Source organism: Mastacembelus armatus, chromosome 12, assembly GCF_900324485.2.
Source record: "Mastacembelus armatus chromosome 12, fMasArm1.2, whole genome shotgun sequence".
In the NCBI taxonomy this organism is placed as follows: Eukaryota; Metazoa; Chordata; class Actinopteri; order Synbranchiformes; family Mastacembelidae; genus Mastacembelus; species Mastacembelus armatus.
The window spans coordinates 3,423,247-3,443,216 of NC_046644.1; the positions used below are offsets into that span (position 1 = coordinate 3,423,247).

The 19,970-nt window shown below is 40.3% G+C and overlaps 1 protein-coding gene across 1 annotated transcript in view; it reads left to right on the forward strand.

Moving 5' to 3' along the window:
* megf10 (multiple EGF-like-domains 10) overlaps positions 1-18,793 on the forward strand; it is an 88,900-nt gene extending 70,107 nt beyond the window's left edge. The window contains exons 16-25 of the mRNA XM_026298429.2: positions 191-319; positions 517-645; positions 788-916; positions 1,213-1,341; positions 1,560-1,787; positions 8,532-8,647; positions 8,767-8,890; positions 13,420-13,464; positions 13,559-13,768; positions 15,683-18,793. Coding sequence (XP_026154214.1) covers positions 191-319; positions 517-645; positions 788-916; positions 1,213-1,341; positions 1,560-1,787; positions 8,532-8,647; positions 8,767-8,890; positions 13,420-13,464; positions 13,559-13,768; positions 15,683-15,849 — 1,406 coding nt within the window. The 3' untranslated portion in view covers positions 15,850-18,793. The remainder of the gene's footprint in view (positions 1-190; positions 320-516; positions 646-787; positions 917-1,212; positions 1,342-1,559; positions 1,788-8,531; positions 8,648-8,766; positions 8,891-13,419; positions 13,465-13,558; positions 13,769-15,682) is intronic.
* Positions 18,794-19,970: the final 1,177 nt, after the last annotated feature.

The following is a 19,970-nucleotide window of genomic DNA, read 5'->3' on the forward strand; positions in this document are numbered from 1 at the left end:
TCAATAGCTTAACATATAAGATCAACATTGACCATTTGTATCCAATAAGAATGTCATGATGAACCTAGTCAACAATCAAGGTGATCCCCGGGATCCCATATCTGAGAATGCAGTGATACAGACGGTGGGAGTATTTGTAGCTAAAATCTGGTTGTGGAACCCCAATGATTAACACACGTCTTGTATGCAGTATGTCCCAGTGGTCGCTTTGGGAAGAACTGTGCCTTGAGCTGCAGCTGCACCAACAATGGCACCTGCAACCCCATTGATGGCTCCTGTCAGTGTTATCCAGGATGGATCGGCAGTGACTGCTCCCTGCGTGGGTTTACTCAATTAAATAATAAGATGCATGGTTCTGATGTATTTTATAATGTTACTACCCTGTAAAGTATTTGTTTTTTGATGAAATTGTGTATTTTTGTACAAGTTAAAATATATTCAGAAAGGATGTTTGACTATGAACCTGTATGAAGGAAGGATTTCAAGGAATAACATTTTGTTGTCACTGTTTTGCAGCATGTCCACATGGTCAGTGGGGACCCAACTGCATTCACACATGCAACTGTCACAATAGGGCCTATTGCAGTGCTTATGATGGAGAATGCAAGTGCACTCCAGGATGGACAGGCCTCTACTGCACACAACGTCAGTTAAAGACACACACATACAAGCAATTTAACAGTATCAGTTAACAGATACACAGCCCACATCACATACAGTTGTTACAAAAGTTGTATTTACTTTCATTTGAAAGTACATCATGTGATGTATCATGACTCCTTTGCAGGCTGTTCTTTAGGTTTCTATGGGAAGGATTGTTCTCAGCCCTGCCAGTGCAGGAATGGAGCTGACTGTGACCATATCTCTGGACAGTGCACCTGTCGCACTGGCTTTACGGGACATCAGTGTGAATACAGTATGTTGCACTGTTTTGTGTCTTATCTGTTTTTAACAATGGTCACCAGTTATTTTTTCTTTTTCTTTTCTACTTTCCTTCTCATTTTGACAAGTACAGTATATGTGCTTACTTTTGAGACAGTACTGTTTTTTTATTGTCATTTACTGTGACTGCAATCTTAACCAACATTTTAACTCTTTGGCTTATTTCACTGCATGTACATCGGCCATCAGCAAATACTTCAATGCAAACAACTTTGGGTTATGGGCATCTCAGTTAATTTAAAATTATCTTGTTACCTTTTTTATTTCCAGAATGTCCTCCTGGTTCATATGGTTATGGCTGTCGGCAGGTCTGTGACTGTCTAAATAACTCCACGTGTGATCATATGACTGGTACATGTTATTGCCACCCAGGCTGGAAGGGAGCTCGCTGTGATCAAGGTGAGGACACACTTCCATAAAAATCTGTTGATTTCAATAAAGAAAATGGGTAGTTCTCATATCTGTTTTTGAGAAGGGCCATTCCAGTCACATTACCTTGATTGTCTAACTACTGGCAGTCATCCTCATTTGAAGAAACATCACTTTTTTTAATGAACTAAATGTTAAACACACTTTAAAACCTCTATTTCTACAATTACATCTCCTTTTGTCTGCAGCTGGTGTGGTAGTGGTGGGTAGTCTCAACAGTTTAACCAGTACAGCCATGCAGGTGGACACCTACCAGATTGGAGCTATCACAGGAATCATCGTCCTGGTGCTGCTGGTGCTTTTCCTCATACTGCTCTTCATCATCTACAGGAAGAAGCAGAAAAACAAAGAGCCCACAATGCCAACTGTGACCTATACTCCTGGTTTGAGGGTCACTGCTGATTATGCCATTACAGGTACATTACAGGATGACTTACTTTAAATTACAAACAGCTCAGTGACAGGCAGAATTTAAATTGGAGATTAGCTCCAAAATAAGTGTCAGTGTTGGGAACTTTCATACCTTTATCTTGAACACTCTCAGACAGATACTAAACAGATGTAAAATGTGACTCCTTTGTTACTTTATGTATGAAGCACAGCAGCAGCAACTTCATTAATTATTAGTCTTCTACATATCCATCCATCATTTACCACTTATCTTGGAACATCTAGGGTGTGGGGGTTACATAGCCCCAATCCCAGCTGACATTGGGTGAGAGGCAGACCACTCCACAGAGAACACCAGTCTCAGGATATGATCAAGTTCCAAAGTGGCACCAGTGTGGAGTTTGTAAGCCGTCGTCTGGTGTCTGTGTTCTCTTTATGCAGTATATTTGTCTTGTAGTACAGAGAGTGTCTGCCTCCTGAACCCAGGCTGAGAGCTGGTTCCACAGGAGAGGAGCTTGATAGCTAAAGGCTCTGCCTCCCATTCTGCTTTTGAGAACTCTGGGAACCACAAGTAGGCCTGCACTCTGAGAGCGAAGTGGTCTATTGGGATAATATGGTACTATGAGGTCTTTAAGGTATGAAGGAGCTTGATTATGAAGGGATTTGTATGTGAGAAGAAGGATTTTAAATTCTATTCTATATTTTACAGGGAGCCAATGAAGAGAAGCCAATATAGGAGAAATATGATCTCTCTTGCTAGTTCCTGTCAGGACTCTGGCTGCGGCATTCTGGATTAATTGGAGGCTTTTTATTAAGATATTAGGACATCCAGATAGTAATGAGTTACAGTAATCTAGCCTTGAGGAAACAAATGCATGGACTAGTTTTTCTGCATCATTTTGAGACAGGATGTTCCTAATTTTGGAAATGTTGCGCAGGTGAAAGAATGCAGTTCTAGAAATTTGTTTTATGTGTGAGTTAAAGGACATGTCCTGGTCAAAAATAACTCCAAGGTTTTTTACAGTAGTGCTGGAGGCCAGGGCTATGCCATCTAGAGTAGCTATAATTTTAGAAAAGTTATTTCTGAGATTTTTAGGCCCAAATATAATGACTTCTGTTTTCTCCGAGTTTAAAAGTAAAAAGTTACTGGTCATCCAGGCCTTTATGTCAGTTAGACAGGCTTGAAGTCTGGTTAACTGGTTTGTGTTAACAGGTTTAATAGATAGATATAACTGAGTGTCATCCGCATAGCAGTGGTAATTAATAGAGTGCTTCCTAATGATATACCCTAAAGGAAGCATGTACAGGGTGAACAGAATCGGTCCTAGCACAGAACCTTGTGGAACTCCATAACTAACTTTTGTTCGTGTGGAAGGTTCATCATGGACATGAACAAACTGGAATCTGTCCGATAAATAGGATTGGAACCACTTTAACGCTGTTCCTCTGATACCAATCACATGCTCCAGTCTCTGTAATAAGATGTTGTGGTCAATGGTGTCGAATGCTGCACTAAGGTCTAGGAGAACAAGTATCGAAACAAGTCCATTATCTGAGGCTAAGAGAAGATCGTTGGTAACTTTCAACAGTGCTGTTTCTGTACTATGATGTGCTCTAAATCCTGACTCAAAAATTTAAAAATTTAAAGGGGTCTGAATACTTTCCGTACCCACTGTAATTCTACAACATATCACCGTCAATCGCTTATCAGAAACCGGACCTCACTGAAGTGGGTGCTGTGCTCCTAAACATAAGGTCGATCTCAAACAAGACATTTGCAATTAATGACCAAATCTTATGTCATGAGTTTGGACCTCTTCTTTATGACTGAGACGTGGCAAAATACCAGTGAACTTGGCCCACTCTCTGAAGTTTGTCCTAAAGATTTTAACTTTTTTAACACGACAAGGTCAGTTGGTTGTGGTGGGGGCTTAGCTACTATCTACAGAAATAATTTAAAATGCCATCCATGTGCCTCAGAACTGTTTTCTAGTTTTGAAGTTCAGTTATTTAAGTTGGACAGCTGTAATCCACTGTTACGTATACTTGTTTATAGACCCCCCAAGTACAATAAGGATTTTATAAGTGAGTTCCCAGATTTTTAATCTTCCGTTGTGCCAAATGCAGATAGGCTCTTGATATTGGGCGATTTTAACATACATGTTTATTGTCCCTCAAAGCCCATGGTTAATGAGTTTCTGCAAATTACTGACACCTTCAATCTTATACAATCTGTTGTTGGTCCCACTCATAAACAAGGGCACACACTTGATTTAATTTTATCTTACAGCCTTTTAGTTAGTGATGTATCTATTCAAAGATTTTTTTCTGTCTGATCATAGCTGTGCCACACTGTGCCTTGGCAGGTCGGGAGAGACAGCAGGCTCAATTTGTGGCAGTGGCAGCAAGTTGTGGCATCTGTAGTGGCATCAGGAAGTCTACTGCATTTCTAGAGCTGCCACAGCATTTTAAGAGGTGCCACGGCAGCTGCCACAGCATTTTAAGAGGTGCCACGGCAGCTGTCACAGCATTTTAAGAGGTGCCACGGCAGCAGCAGCTGCTTTGAGTACCTGGGGAAAACCCATGCAGACTCAGGGAGAACATGCAAACTTTATGCAGAAAGACCACCAGGTCGAGCAGGATTTGAACCTAGAACCTTCTTGCTGTAGGGCAAGAGTTTGTGTTGGTGGGGCAGGCCACCCTACCAAATAAATGGTAGAGGAAACACTGCAGTCACCGTTACAGCAGCAGGCATCAGGCAAAGGGTCAAGAACATAAAGAGCTGGTCAGCGCTCAGCCCCAACAGCTACTGGCTTAAGAAAGAAACAGTAGTCCATGAATGCCTAGCAATACATATGACTGAGGGGGGTTGATTCATTCAGACTGACATATTCATCCTGCTGTAGCCAGGTTTCAGTGAGACAGAGTAAGTCAATTGATATTTAATAATCCACATTTGACAGTTCTGTTTTTCTGTTCAATAAGAGGAGTGGTCTTAATTTTTATTAGGTTTTTATGAATAACTCCTCTTCTGTTAACTTCTGATTTATTTGATTTATATGTTCGAGGGGCAGACACAGTCTCTATGTGGTTTGAAGGGGGCGGCGGCTCTAAGGAAACTGCAGAGAGGCGTTTTAGACTGAGTCTCTGCATCCCGGTCCCCACCCTGGATTGTCAGGCTTTAGGTCGGCTAATAAACTCGGCCAAATTTCTAGAGATGAGAGCTGCACCATTCAAAGTGGGATGGATGCCGTCTCTCGCTACCAGACCGGGTTTTCCCCAGAAAGTGGCCCAATTGTCTATGAAGCCCACATCGTTTGCTGGACACCACCTAGACAGCCAGCGACAGAACGACGACATGCGGCTAAACATGTCATCGCTGGTCAGATTGGGGAGGGATCCAGAGAAAACTACGGAGTCCGACATTAATTTAGCAAAGTTACACACAGACTCAACATTAATTTTAGTGACCTCCGATTGGCGTAATCGGGTGTCATTGCTGCCGACGTGAATAATAATTTTCCCATATTTACGATTAGCCTTAGCCAGCAGCTTCAGATTTGACTCTGTCGCCCGCTCTGGCCCCAGGAAACATTTGACTATGGTCGCTGGTGTCTCTATTTTCACGTTTCTGACTATGGAATCGCCAGTTATCAGAGTCGGTTTCTCAGCGAGTGTGTCGCTGAGCGGGGAAAATCTATTAGAAACGTGAACAGGCAGGTGATGAGCCGTGGGCTTCTGCTTAGGAGTATGTTTCCTTCGGACCGTCACCCAGGCTAATTCTCCGGGCTGCTCCGGAGCTGCCCTTGGACCGCTAACAGACCCTGAGCTCGGTGGCTCCACACCAGCTAACGGGGCTAGGCTAGCTGGCTTTTGTTCGAAGGTGCGGAGCCGCGCTTCCAAATCAGTGATCCTCGCCTCCAAGGCTAACAGAACCTTACACTTATTACAGGTATCATTATCGCTAAAGGAGGCAGAGGAATAACTAAACATGTGGCACACCGAGCAGGAAAGAGAGAGAGAGGGAGAAGCCATGTTACTAGCTAGCTAAGCTAACTGGTAGGTTAACGAAATCTGAGTCTGGAAATAGCAACAAATACCGGTCAAAGTAGAAAGGTACTTAACTAGTACTGGAATGTAGCGGTTAATGAATTGTTAGAGAGTTTAGCTGGTTTTTAGGTGTGTTAGACTATAGCTAGTCTGTTGCTAATCTGTAGACGAACTATACAACACGCACAGCACGACACGCTTGCAATAGGAAGTGATTCACTTACCCGGAAACTAAATGTTGTGCACTTGTACAAATACAGAGAATGCACATGCATGTGATGCGCACTTCTAGTCTGTGATATGCACGACATAACATTAACTGTAGACTTTCTTTATATTACTATTGTAGGGTGACGCAGTTATTAATCCAAGCTGTTGGATAACTGTGGAAAAGTGTTGGAAAACACTATAACAACAAAAATCTACTCAAGAACTGTGTAGTGATACAAATTGAGCATAGCATATGAATAAGTAGGTCTCCCTAGCTGACTGACCTGTTTTGACTTAATTGGATAAAGTGTGGGAATAAAGTGTAAAAGGATTTATAGTTTATACAAGCAACAAAGTCCTACAGTTTGGTTAATGAAATGTAGAAGTAATGATGTCCTGTTTATGATTATGTAGCGAACCAAAGGCAGGAGAATATAGTCACATTCCTGAGTGAGGTAGGAGTGATATCCTCTGACAATTTATGACTATGAAACTCTGTGACCCACTAAGATGAACAACCGGGGATGGTACAAGTACTGCAATGTCAAGACTCATTTGACAAAGAGCAGATCACTGGCTCTTCCCAAAGAAACCCCTTTTTGGTGATTGACTATTCACTTTTCGGGCAAGACCTGAAACCTATACAATGACTTATGAACTGGTCTTCATATCCTATCCATATATTCCAGCTTTGATTGCTAAATATGTAACGTGTGACCAGACTTCTACAGAGCATCATTGTCAACTACGGTACAGAAGTGGTGCTATTGTTTATCTGTTATTAAAATTACAACACTTAAGGAATAGGGTAATCTCTTGATTCAGAGAGATTAGTGAGACTGCCCATCACAGTCAGGAGACTGAGCCAAATATGGAGCACTTCCTGGACCAATCACATTGTGTTCTGCATAATGAAGGCAAGATACAAAAACATATTACAAGAACTGAACTAGAACTGAAACTTGAAGCAGACTTCAGAATGAACACTTGAACTCTGGGGAACTGAACACCCCTGAAGAGAACAGAAATGGACAAAGTTCCAGACAGAAAGAGAAAGAAAGAGATTTCCAGACTCATCAAGACCCTCTCTCTCCCTGAGGAGAGGATGAGGTAGAGATTGTTTTACTGCCCAGCAGAGGAGAAACAAAGACATCCTCCCTGCATGTGGCTGTCCTCCAGCTGACCATCTCACATCAACCAACTCCAGCAGCCAGAAGGAGAGCGAGAAAAGGTGACAAACAGACCCAGGCCCGAAGCCCGAGACACCGGGGAACGCCTATTCTCTCCTACTCCCACCGGCAACCTGCAGTCGGACCAGCCCACAGACGAACGGACCGAGCCTCAGTAAACCAGAGGACAAGCAAGTAACCTGTGGCTGTGCTGGTTGTCTCACACTAATCTCAGTTGGTCTCCATAATTACTAGAACTTCCTCCTAAACTGTGTTTCCAAACACAGAACATAAATTAATTTCAAGATTTCTTTTCCACTACCGCAAACAACCTGCTGTTAGACTGTTATAATGTTTTATTTGTTATTTCAGCTAATTTCTCTGATCAGTTCTCCCTCCATTTCCCCTGGTGTAAATATTGTAAATAGCTGAATAAATCTTAAAAAGGCAACTGACTGGTATCAATAATGTTATTTCACACAGTAAATACGTCACTGAATCGGGAGAACTCTCCCTCAGATTGTAGACTGATATCCTGTATTACTTTATTAATTGACTGGTTGATCTGCAGTTAAAGGATTTGATGCCCCAAATTATTAAGATGATTTATGATATTCATAGTTCATAAACTAGACATAATAAACCTTCATATTCAATACATGTATGTATTTAACTTTGCTACAATTATCATATATTCTGTTCATTTCAGTGGTAGGTACTGACAGCTTTAAAGGGAAAAAAGATGTCAAAATTGAATTGACAGTGTGAATGACAGGTGGCCATCAAATCCATTAGTTTTGGGTCGAGATAAAATAATGAAACAACTGCATTTTTTATGTGTCATACAACTTGTACTGGAATTTCACTTGAGATGAACCTATGTTAAAAGTCCACCCATCCATCCATTTTCTATATCCGCTTATTCCTATTAGGGTCACAGGGATCTGCTGGAGCCTATCCCAGCTCTCTCTGGGTGAAAGGCAGGGGTACACCCTGGACAGGTCACCAGTCCATCACAGGGCCACATAGAGACAAACAACCTCACACACTCACACTCACTCCTATGGGCAATTTAGAGTCACCAATCAGCCTGACATACATGTTTTTGGACTGTGGGAGGAAACCAGAGGACCTGGAGAAAACCCACACAAGCACAGGGAGAACATGCAGGCTCCATGATGTTAAACAGTTTAGTTTTTATAGTATGACCCACTGAGCCATTTCAATTTGTGACATTACGGATCGAGATGCTTTCAATATTTCTCATGCTCTGAAAAAACTAATGAACTTACTCATTCATTACATCCTAGTAATAACTGTTGTAACCTTGTCATTTTTCAGATGGTATCCCACCAACATGTGACGTCCACACCAGGAATTACTTTTCCAACCCTAGCTACCATACTCTTAACCAGGGCATCAGCTCTCCACATGTTAATAATGGTCTATATGGAAAGGTATGGGGCTTTCTGAGACTCTATACATAAAAAAAGAGATTGTTATAATTCACCATGGAATGTGTATCTTAGTTAATATTCTAAAAAATGATGTTTTGTTGCTGTAATTTTATTTTTAGGCCAAGACCAACCATCTGTTTGTGAACTTGAAGAATGTGGCTCAAAGGAAAAGTGCTCCACTAGCTGGTCACAGTGGCACACTACCGGCGGACTGGAAACGAGGGGACTGCTTCAATGAACTGGGTGAGACATGGAATGCATTATGATGTATTCATTGATATTGATAATAATAAAACTGTATGTTGCTTTCTCTGTGTATTATTGGCATTTGTGAGTATAAAAAGTTAATAGATAGAAGAATGCTGTTTGCTATATTTGTAAAAATAAGCAAGCTATGAGGGCTGATTCCAGAGCCAGAAAGCTACGGTAATAAAGTTACTGACTGAAAGAGGTAAGAGCATATAAAGTGGATGAGATCTCTGCACTAGACAATATTGCAAGGTTGTGGCTATTATAGCTCTCAGTTTAACTCTGTTCAGAGTGATCCATATTTGGTTTAAAATATCAAGAGTAATAGCTCAATGACTAATGTCATATGATGTGTTCTGAGCCACTGATGAACCATCTGAAAACAAAACTAATGGATTAGATAACTGAATATCTTAAGCACACTAGTATGAGGTTAGCTCCCCTCCTTGTGATTTCTTTCACTGCTTTTGTATCTCATGGATTTTTAGAAGACTATGTCTTCTAGTAGTGCCAGTTACTGAAGACAAGGCAAGGAAGGTCTGTAGTGTAGAAAATTATAGGCTCATATTCTAGCTGAAAAGTGTTTTGTTAGATATTTTAGATTAGATGGGTTCCTTCATTCCACAGATAATCAATATGGGTTTAAAGCACCAATTTGTGTATATATGCCTTGAAGGAAATTGTGTAAGAATATAGATGAAGTAATACTTACATACACAATTTTATGTGCTTTTTTGATGCTTCTAAGATTTTGATCAGGTAACTTATAAGAGGTCTTTGATAAATTCAATCAAAGGTACCTAAATATCTTTTGAAAATACTGGCTCACTGGTATGCTCACTGCAAAGGTAAGATGGGATGCTATGCATTTCACATAGAACCAATCCAGTCACCAGTTCGTCACAGAATACAATAGAATAGAATCTTTATTGTCATTGCACAAGTGCAATGAAATTGAAAAATGCTATCCTTGGTGCCATAAATACTTACAATAAACAATAAAAACATATACATTTCTAAAAAGTACAATCATAGTATATTGCACACTTTAGTTATTCAATCCTTTTAGCAGCGTTCAAGTCAGTCATGGCTCTGTGATAAAAACTGTTTTTTAATCGGTTTGTCCTTGTCTTGAGCATCCCTTATCTCCTGCCAGACGGCAGCAACTCAAACAGAGGATGGCCAGGGTGTGATGGGTCTTCCAATATATTCTTGGCTTTCTTGAGGCAGTGGGAACTGTACAGTTCTTCCAATGAGGGGAGAGGACAGCCGAGGATCGTCTGAGTGTTGGTGATGACTCCCTGAAGCACTTTTCTCTCTGCGGCTGTGCAGCTGGAAAACAAAACACAAACACAGTACAAGATGCTCTCTACAGAGCAGCAGTAGAAGGCTACCAGCAGCTTCTCAGAGAGATCTTGAGGAGTCTGAGGAAATATAGTCTCTGCTGGCCCTTCTTTACCAATGCTGTAGTGTTAGCACTCCAGATAAGGTCCTCCTTAATGGTAACGCCCAGAAACATAAAGTCGGCCATCCTCTGAACACAGTCCTCGCTAATAAACAGTGGCTCAATGTCTGTTTTGTTTTCCCTGTAATCCACTATGACCTCTTAGGTCTTGGTGATGTTGAGGACCAGGTTGTTTTCCCTACACCATCCAGTCAGCCTCTCCACCTCGTCTCCACCTAGTCCAAGATCTGCGTGTTTGTGCACCAGCTTGTATGGGATTATGATATTGAATGCAGAAGAAAAATCCACAAACAGGAGTCTAACATAAGTCCCCAGCTGCTCAGACACAGAGCAGCATGGAGGGCAGTGGCCACTGCATCCTCTGTGGGTCTATTTAACCTGTAAGCAAACTCATGTCTGTCTAGTATTGATGGAAGGCAGGAAATGATGAGACTATGAACAAGCTTCTCAAAGCACTTCATAATAATGGGAATTAGTGCCACTGGTCTGTAGTCATTGAGGCTGCTGATTTGCTTTTTGGGCAGAGGAACAATCATGGAGGATTTCAGGCAGAGAGGAACACTTGACTGGAGTAGGGACCTGTTGAATATGATCTACACAGTTCTTAAACACCCGTCCCGCAACACCATCAGGTCCAGCAGCCTTCTTTGGGTTCAACGACTTCAGTGTGCTGCACCTTGTGCTCCACCACAGTGATGGAGGGGCTGTCCTGAGCAGACAACTGTAGTGCAGCTGCATCTGGTGGTTCCACCTCAAATGGGGCAAAGAAGTGGTTCAGCTCCTCCGCCAACGAAGGGTCTTCATTGGTGACCACGAGATTACTACTGAGATGGTCTTCCATCTTCATTTTATAATCCAATTTGGCCCTTGAAATGCCTCTCTTCAGGTTGGCTCTGCCAGCACTGTTTAGTGCCCCATCACCAAACCTGAAAGTGATGTTCCTCCTGCAACAGGGACCAAACCTCTCTGGTCATCCAGGGTTTCTGGTTAAGATAAACCTGGATGCTTTTGTCCACAGTACCAATATCTGTTAGTTCTTTCAAACAATCCTGCAGCTGTTCATGGGCACCTTTAGGCCAAATTTTAACAGTGCTTGTAGTAATCAAAGCCTGTTTCCTGAGGGGGGTGTATGCTGTACAAGGAGCAGGGACATGTGGTCTGACTGGCCCAGGTTCAGTAGCTGAATAGTCCTGTAGCCCTTTTTGATGTTGGAATACACTTTGTCCAACGTATTTAGAACTCCCAGATCTGAGTTAGCATTAGCATTAGGTGGTATATACACCATAATTGTCACAGTGAACTCTCTTGGGAGGTAAAAGGGTCTGTATTTGACTGTCACAAACTCCAAATCAGGGGAGCAGTGACTTTCCATAATCTGGTGTTAATAAACCAGTTGTTATTGACATATATGCATAGCCCCCCTCCTTTGCTTTTACCCGATACAGAGAGCTTTTTTATATGTTATGCTTCTAAGTTCTTCTGTAAAATGCTTCTCAGTTTGTGGAACGCCACTTCCTTTCCAGCCTTTGTGATGCCTGCTTTAAGGTACAGCTGTGTGAACTGTACCATGGAGCTAATCTCCTCTGATTTACTAACTTCTTTTTCAGAGGGGCTACACTTAAACAGAGAGGTTACAGCACTAACAAGATAATCAGCTTGTGTGGCAGTAGAGTTAAGCTGCTATTACATATTATTAAATACTCAATTTCAATGCCATATGTCAGAACAAGATCAAGGGTGTGATTAAAACATTGAATGTGTTTATTAACACTTCAAGGCAAACCTGTTGAGTCTAATAGTGAATTAAATGCAGTGCTGAGACTATTATTTTCAACATCTACATGAATGTTAAAATCTCAGTATAATGACTCTATCTGAACTAAGCACTAAATCAGATAGGAAGTCTGGAAATTCAGTTGAAAAGAGGTGGGGAAAGGTGGGCATAATACGATAACAATGGAAATTGGTTAAAGGTAGTGTAGTATGTTTATAATAGATATAGGAAATATAAACATGACATGGATATGACTTTGGATAGTGAACCGTCTGATGGCCTCTTTATGGATATGTGGGCCTGAATGCTTCAATACCTTTTTCTAGATGGTAGAAGGGAAAAGAGTGTGTGTGTGTGTGTGAGGGGTGTATGTAGTTATCCACTGTGCTTGTGGCTTTGTGGATGTAGTATATAGTGTAAATATCTGTCATGAAGGGAAAAGGGACCCAGATCATCTATTCTCTGCTGTCATTATTATTGGCACATTATTATGCACTTCAGGTCTTGCAATCCACAATGCAGATCCAGGACCAGGCAGTCATGCAACTGCACAAGATGTTCCAGTGATTGCATTATCAACCCATTTACTAACAGAGATTCAGATGAGAGAGGTTATTTTAATGACCTTTGATTGACGTAAATAGGTGTCATTGCATACATGGATAACTGTCTTAGCATATTTATGTTTATCCTTAGCCAGCAGCTTCAAATAGGTTTCAACTTCACATTTCTGACTAAGGAGTTGCCAATTACCAGAGTCGGTTTCTCAGCAGGTGTGTGTCTGAGTGAGGAAAATCAATTAAAATGTGAATTGGCAGGATATGAATTGTAGGCTTCTGCTTAGTAATATACTTCCTTTGGACTGTCACTGAAAGCTGGTCTTCCCACTGATGGGGAAATACTGGGGGACAAATAGAAGGCCCTAGGCACGTTGGCTCCACAGAGACACTAGTGTGGCTTGTCTAGCTGGCTTTTGATTAACCCTCATGTGTATATAATATATATTAGGGCTGTCAAAATTAACGTGTTAATAATGTGATAACACAAATTCATTTTAACGGCACTAATTTTATTAATGCAGCACCCATTTCCTGTTTGACCCGTGGCCTAGCCTGTAGTAGGAGAAATCGAAAATGCAGCCATGGACAGTAAAGAGTGCAGCAGCAAACACGAATGGAGAAAAATATCATGACAATCATGCGATTAATTAAATATTTTAATCGATTGACATATACATATATATATATATATACATAACTACATTTGCATGTATGTTCATACCAGGAGCCTATGGAGCTGGTAGGAGATACATGGGAAAGTCTTCACGAGGTAGGTTCTGGCATTGTACACAGAAATGCTAGACATTTTAACCATTTCATACTAATATTAATTTCATTTCTACTTCTCTGTCCATGTTGTCCAGATCTGGTAAAGGGAACACCTTATCATACCAGCTCCAGTTCCCTCAACAGCTCTGAAAACCCATATGCCACGATAAAAGATCCCCCTGTGCTGACAGCCAAAAACACGGAGTGTGGCTATGTAGAAATGAAGTCTCCAGCCAGACAGGATTCTCCATACGCTGAGATCAGCAACAGCAGCCCCACTAATAACCGGAATGGCTATGAATTTGGTCAGAAGCTTTTATTGTTTGTTGTCATTGTGAGAACTATATAGAGAAGCATGCTTCAGTTACCCTAACAATGTAGAGCATTTAATTAATTTTTTCGCTGTACAAGTGTTTCTCCCCAATTGCTTTAATGCAGGTTCTTCTCAACAGGTATTGCTTCAATGCCTACAGGATGTGAAACTATGGTTATCACAAAATCTTGTGTACCTGAATGAAAGCAAGTTGGAGATTGTTATCTTTAGCACTTCCAGAATGATGATTTTTGTCTCCGGTGACTCACCCTCTGTCTTAAACGTGTTGTAAAAAAATCTTCAGCTTCAAGGGTCAGCTTCTTTGAACTCTATCATCCATCTACCATCTACGGCTAAGCCTTTTCTCTCCTCCAATGATCTCCAGAGTTATTCACACTTTTATTAATTCTGAACTATTAGAACAGCCTTAGCTCTGGCCCTAACTGCTGATCAGACTTGCTATCAGCCTTTCTTTTGTTGATTCTAACCGTTTGTTTGGTGTTTGCACTCTGTATATTGTGGAAAGCACTTTGGTTGACACAGTCTTATTCATCCATCCATCATCTATACCAGCTTATTCCTTAACCAGGGTCACAGGGATCTGCTGGAGCATATCCCAGCTCTCTTTGGGTGGAAGGCAGGGGTACACCCTGGACAGGTCACCAGTCCATCACAGGGCCACATAGAGACACACAGAGACAAACAACCACACACACTGCAGTCTTATTCTGTGATATATAAATACAGTTAGTGGTGAGAAATATGGATAAAATCTATCGCAGAATATTCAATTAACAATGTTGACATAATGCAAGTGCAGCATGGTGGCTTAGTGGTTAACACTGTTGCCTCACAACAAGAAGGTTCTTGGTTCAAAACGTTTGCCTTTCTGTGTAGAGTTTGCATGTTCTCCCTGTCCTTGTGTGGGTTTTCTCCAGGTACTCTGGTTTCCTCCCACAGTCCAAAAACATGTATGTCAGGTTGATTGGTGACTCTAAATTGCCCATAGGAGTGAGTGTGAGTGTGTGAGGTTGTTTGTCTCTATGTGGCCCTGTGATGGACTGGGGACCTGTCCAGCTGGGAAAGGCTCCAGCTGATCCCTGTGACCCTAAATAGGAATAAGCAGATACAGATGATGGATGGATGGATGGAGGGATAGGTATAAATAATGGATGGATGGATATAAGGCAATACATTTTCATGACATACCACTGAGAAAACATAATAAATTTACTTTACTTATCCCAGCTAATCTGGTAAACCCTGAGAAATTCAATGTATTCAATGTTACCAAAAAGTCTATTTCCATCTACATTATTTTTTTGCCAACAGTGACCTATTGCAACCAGTGATGCTGAAGGAAAACCCCAATATCACCTACAGACAGACATATTTAGCAGCTAACTGGGGTAGAGTGAAGCATTTAGCAGCTAAATAGCTAGATAATTTTCTCAGGATTTGGTAGAGTTCAAAACAAGAAATGAGAGTGAGCAAGTACTTCATCTGGTGGAAAAAAAAGACAGATTACTAAAGTTTCTGTTTCTACTAAAGAGGGTCAGTGTAAAGAGGTCAGTGCTCTAAGAAAGCTGCTTCACGCAAATTACAAGGTTATAGTATAACAGTTGTGTTTACAAGTTCTTATACCATGGGGACACTAAATAAAATGAATGATAAATAAATTCATTACAAATCAATAAAACTACTTCTGGAGGGGTCTCCATGTTTGTAGCCTTTATACTAAGCTATGGTAAACATATGAATCTCTCTGTACCACACATATAACTATAACAATTAATATAATCTTCTCAAATTTTCCAAAATGTTTGACTGCTCCTTTAAGTTCACAACTTATACTTTATTTAGGTTAGTTCTTGCAACTACCAACTCACTTATCTTTCATTTTTAGAGTCGACCGTAACCACCATCCAGTCCACTGGGGACAGCACTGGCGATGTACAGTTTGGACAGCAGCCATATGATCTGCCAAAGAACAGCCACATCCTCTGTCACTATGATGTTCTACCAGTAAGAGAGAATCTATCATTAGATTTGAAGGAGCTGGACAGTGAATGATGGCACAGGGACTCAGGACAGAGACCAGGTTTCAACTTCAGTCTGCAGCTCTAACACTGGATTTTCCAAAAACAGGCACAGTTTGTATGCATACCATATTTGTTTCTTAATGTTATACAGTCATTGTAATTATGTATCATAATTTCTTTCTGAACAAAGGGAATATAAAAGTTGTAAGGTTAGTTTGGAGGTACAGGTGTTATTTTTACAGCAATTTTTAGTATACAATGAAGTCGTCATAGGTCATTCCACATTTCAGAGGTATAAAGTAATCACGCCCACTTCAGTGAGCAAGAAAGTTACAACAATGAGAGGGAGCCCCATCGATTTCCAGTGTTGGAAATGTGGTCCCAGATACAGTTAAATGATGAGGGCACTTTGTTACAAGTATTCTGGATCCTTCATTAAATTTGTATATGGCATTCAATAGCAATCAAATGTCTGTTTTTGTAAAAATAGTATTAGGTGAGGAAGAATGTTCCTCTGCTGACAATGTTATTGCCAGCAGATAGTAACAATATCAAAGTTAGTCTGTGTTTGATTCGTATTTATGTAAATCAAAGGTATAAATGCCACTTTAATCCAAGAAATGCAGAGCTGAGCACTATCAAACCACTGCCAAACTAAAGCACCAGTTTCAGCCTCTCACTCATACAGTCGCGGCTTGTAAAGTTAGCATTAGCAAGCCTAATAAATGGCAGTAGAAAAGCAACTACTGTGCTGTGGCAGTGAACACATTCACTGGTCAAAAAGGCTGCTAAAGCTTTAACTGCAGATGCCTTCTTCATCTGCCACATGATGTTTACCTTGCATAAAGAGGTCTTGCACAGATGTCACTTAAGGCAGTGTTTGTTGAAAGCCTGCCTCATCTGCGTATCAACGAGTTATAATGCAGACAGAATTAACAACTCACATAAAAAAGTATTTGTCAGTTGGTCTCAGAAATGAATAAAAAAATTCTTGTATAATTTGCTATGTTTCATCAAAGTGAAAATAAGTTAAATGTATTCTGTTTTCTGTTTGTTCTTTGTTTCATTGTGTTGATATATTAAATAACATGAATGGAGTGTCATTTAAAAACACTATTTTTAAGTTTATGTTTAAGATGAGACAGATCATGCAGTATGGTTAAAATTTCTATTAAACTAAAAGGTAGCGGACAAGAATTCCATCTAGTGTGCAGGCCTTTTGGTTTCACAGCATTTTACAAAAAGAATATTTCACATGAATATCATCAACAAGGCAATAGCAGGACCTGTTTTAATACTTTTTTGGGACCATTCCTTTTTTACTGTAAGGAACTTAACTTGGAACCCAGTACCTTGGGCTTCCTCAATGTACGCTTTTAAGAACCTTGTGAGACTTCGGTACTAGTCTCTTTAACAAACTGGGACTTTTGACTGGTAAAAGCAAAAGAAACTATAAGTTGTTGAACAGAGTAATAGAAGAATTGGCACTAGTACTGTTAATGAGTTTCTTTCATATTCATGGGAAAATTCCTCCTCACTTCGTATACTGCATGGGTACTAGACAATAGTTTGTCCTCTAAGTATTCTTGATTCTTTTTTCTTTTATGGACCAATGGACCACCAACACTGTGTTTGGCACTTGACCACCAACACTGTGTTTGTGGTCCCTGAAAGCACCTGGAATTTTCAGTTAGTATCATCTACTGAGGACAGCCCAAATTTGGTTTCAGGGACTTATCCCCAAAGCAGGTGAACAGTGGAAACAAAAGCACAAAGACTGCCAACAGATATTTTTGTCTGTTATGGTCCTTTAGTGATAAGGTGCAATTTTTAATATCACATCACCATTAGGAAATTACTTATTCAGAAGAGGTCAGTGGAATGATTTTTTTTCTTTTGGCTCTCCCTCTAAAGAACATGCTTGTAATATAATGTATATAGTTTGATCAGTTCTAATGTAAAAATATGAATATCCTTGGTAGTGTGTCTGAAATCAAACATACGGACAAATGTGGCATTAGGATTAGTATTTAATTACTAGAAAAGTGGGACACTTGTGACTGTTGTCCACTACAGATAGTCAATTTCTATTGTTTCCTCTTTACTAATATTCCAGAGTTCTCTGCAACTTACAAAGTTTGCTCTGAAAGGAATGCTTTTGGTAAGGTTACAATGATTTAGCCACACCCACACTGGGATCTATAATGCTTTTTGGAGTTTCTTTTTATTATGGAACTGTGTGTGAAAATGCCTTGAAATAAATAAATAAAGGAAGCTGCATGAGGAAGCTGGAGCACTCAGTGAAAGCCCATGTGGGTACAAGGAAATTATGCAAACTCCACACAGAAAGGCCTAAGTCAGTGTTTGAGCCCAGAACCTTCTGGTGACAATGTTAAACCAGTGCAACACCAGAACGTTGTACAGTGACAACTAGAATTGCCAACCCATTCTCATTCCAAGGTTATCAAATATTGATGCATTTTTAAATCTGCTGGCATTTAGTGTATATGCACATGTTAGAAAAATGCTTTACTCTGTTCAATTGTTTACATATAACCTTATACTTATTTTCCTAAAAGTAATTCTGGGATTTCTGAGGACATTGTGGTAGATAGCTTTTTGCCATCTGTGTGCTGGGGGATAACAAAGACAGGACAGTTAACCATTGTTTAACCCCATTTTGTGCCTTGTCTTAAAGATGGTTAATCACAGTTATGTATCTTAATCTGGAAGATGGTTGACCACTTTTTAACCCTTTCTGGGTCTTATCTTCAATTCAATTCAATTCAATCTTAATGTGACAAAATTGCCCTCACCTCAGGAAGTGTTTCCTCTTTTTTTGTATGCAACTTTGGTCATTCTGTGTTATAATATGTCCAGCCTGGCTGTGCCTAGCCAGTGATCCCTCACTCTGCACTCTGTGTGTGTAGTGATAGTTTAGTCCTTGTGCAAGTAAAACTGATCTAAACTCTGAAGTTCGTCCTGAGTCTATTTTAAGAATTTCTCCACTACACAAGACATCCTTTGGCATCTGTATACTGTTGTAGTTTTCCACTGACTCTAGTATTAATCCACCCACAGAAGATGATGAAAATGAAAATACCAGCTAGTCTTTCCTCTTGGTATTTTTAACCTGTGCCAAATGGAGGTTGTGCTCATGTGGTGAGCCACATAACAGGAACTGTATGCAGTGACAGGGTTGAAGGAGTTACATTTAATAGAAAGGGCAAGACTAAAATTAAATTATTAGGACAGATTATTGATAAAGTCATAGCCATAAATGACATGCAAAAGCCAGTGAACATTGCAGAGGTGCTACAGTGTATGGAAAAAAATCATTTTTGTAATTTCCTATCAAACTTGGCAGAGAATTGGTAAAATTACATAGATATTTTTTCATGCTAATACAAGCTAACATTAGCAAAATATTGTGACAAAGTTAATATATTCTACAAGTTTAGAATGACTGTGCATTTTTGTGAAATCTGTTTGCAGTCAGAGAATCCACCCAGTAATGTAATAAAGTTTATGAGGAAGGCAGAGAGACAGAAGTGGTGGAGCAGTGAGGTACAAGAGCTACCACAGCTAATGGCAGCACAGTTAGATAACACAGTTTAAGGAAACCAATTTGTCATCCCCAGAAGCAATATTTGGAGGATCAGGTTTCCCTGATCTCCATGTCAGCACTTGGCCTCTGGGACTCCTTTAGCATATTTGGACATTACCATAAGCACTCACCCAGGGCATCAAACCAAATGCTAATTTCTTTTGTATAGTTTATTATTTTGCTTATTTATCATTTCATTTATAAATGTTTATATTAGCCTATCCCAGTTCTCTTCAAGGAAGGGGTACACCCTGAACAAGTCACCAGTCGTTAAATTACCTGTCCAGCAGAAAACAGGCATCTTTGTCATTACTCTGTAAACATTTGCCAACCTTTACATCAAGAATTTTTATCTGCAAAAAGCCACACTACTGTTTTTCCTATATTTGTCCCTTTCCTGATCTTGTTTTGTTCTTCATGTTTGTTGATGAAGATGATTCTGTCATGGTTCACCGTTGGGACTTCCTGCCGAGGACCCTTACTCTGAAAAGACTTCCTCTTTCCCCCCTGCACTGGTCCCCAGCAGCTTAACACTCCCAATTAAT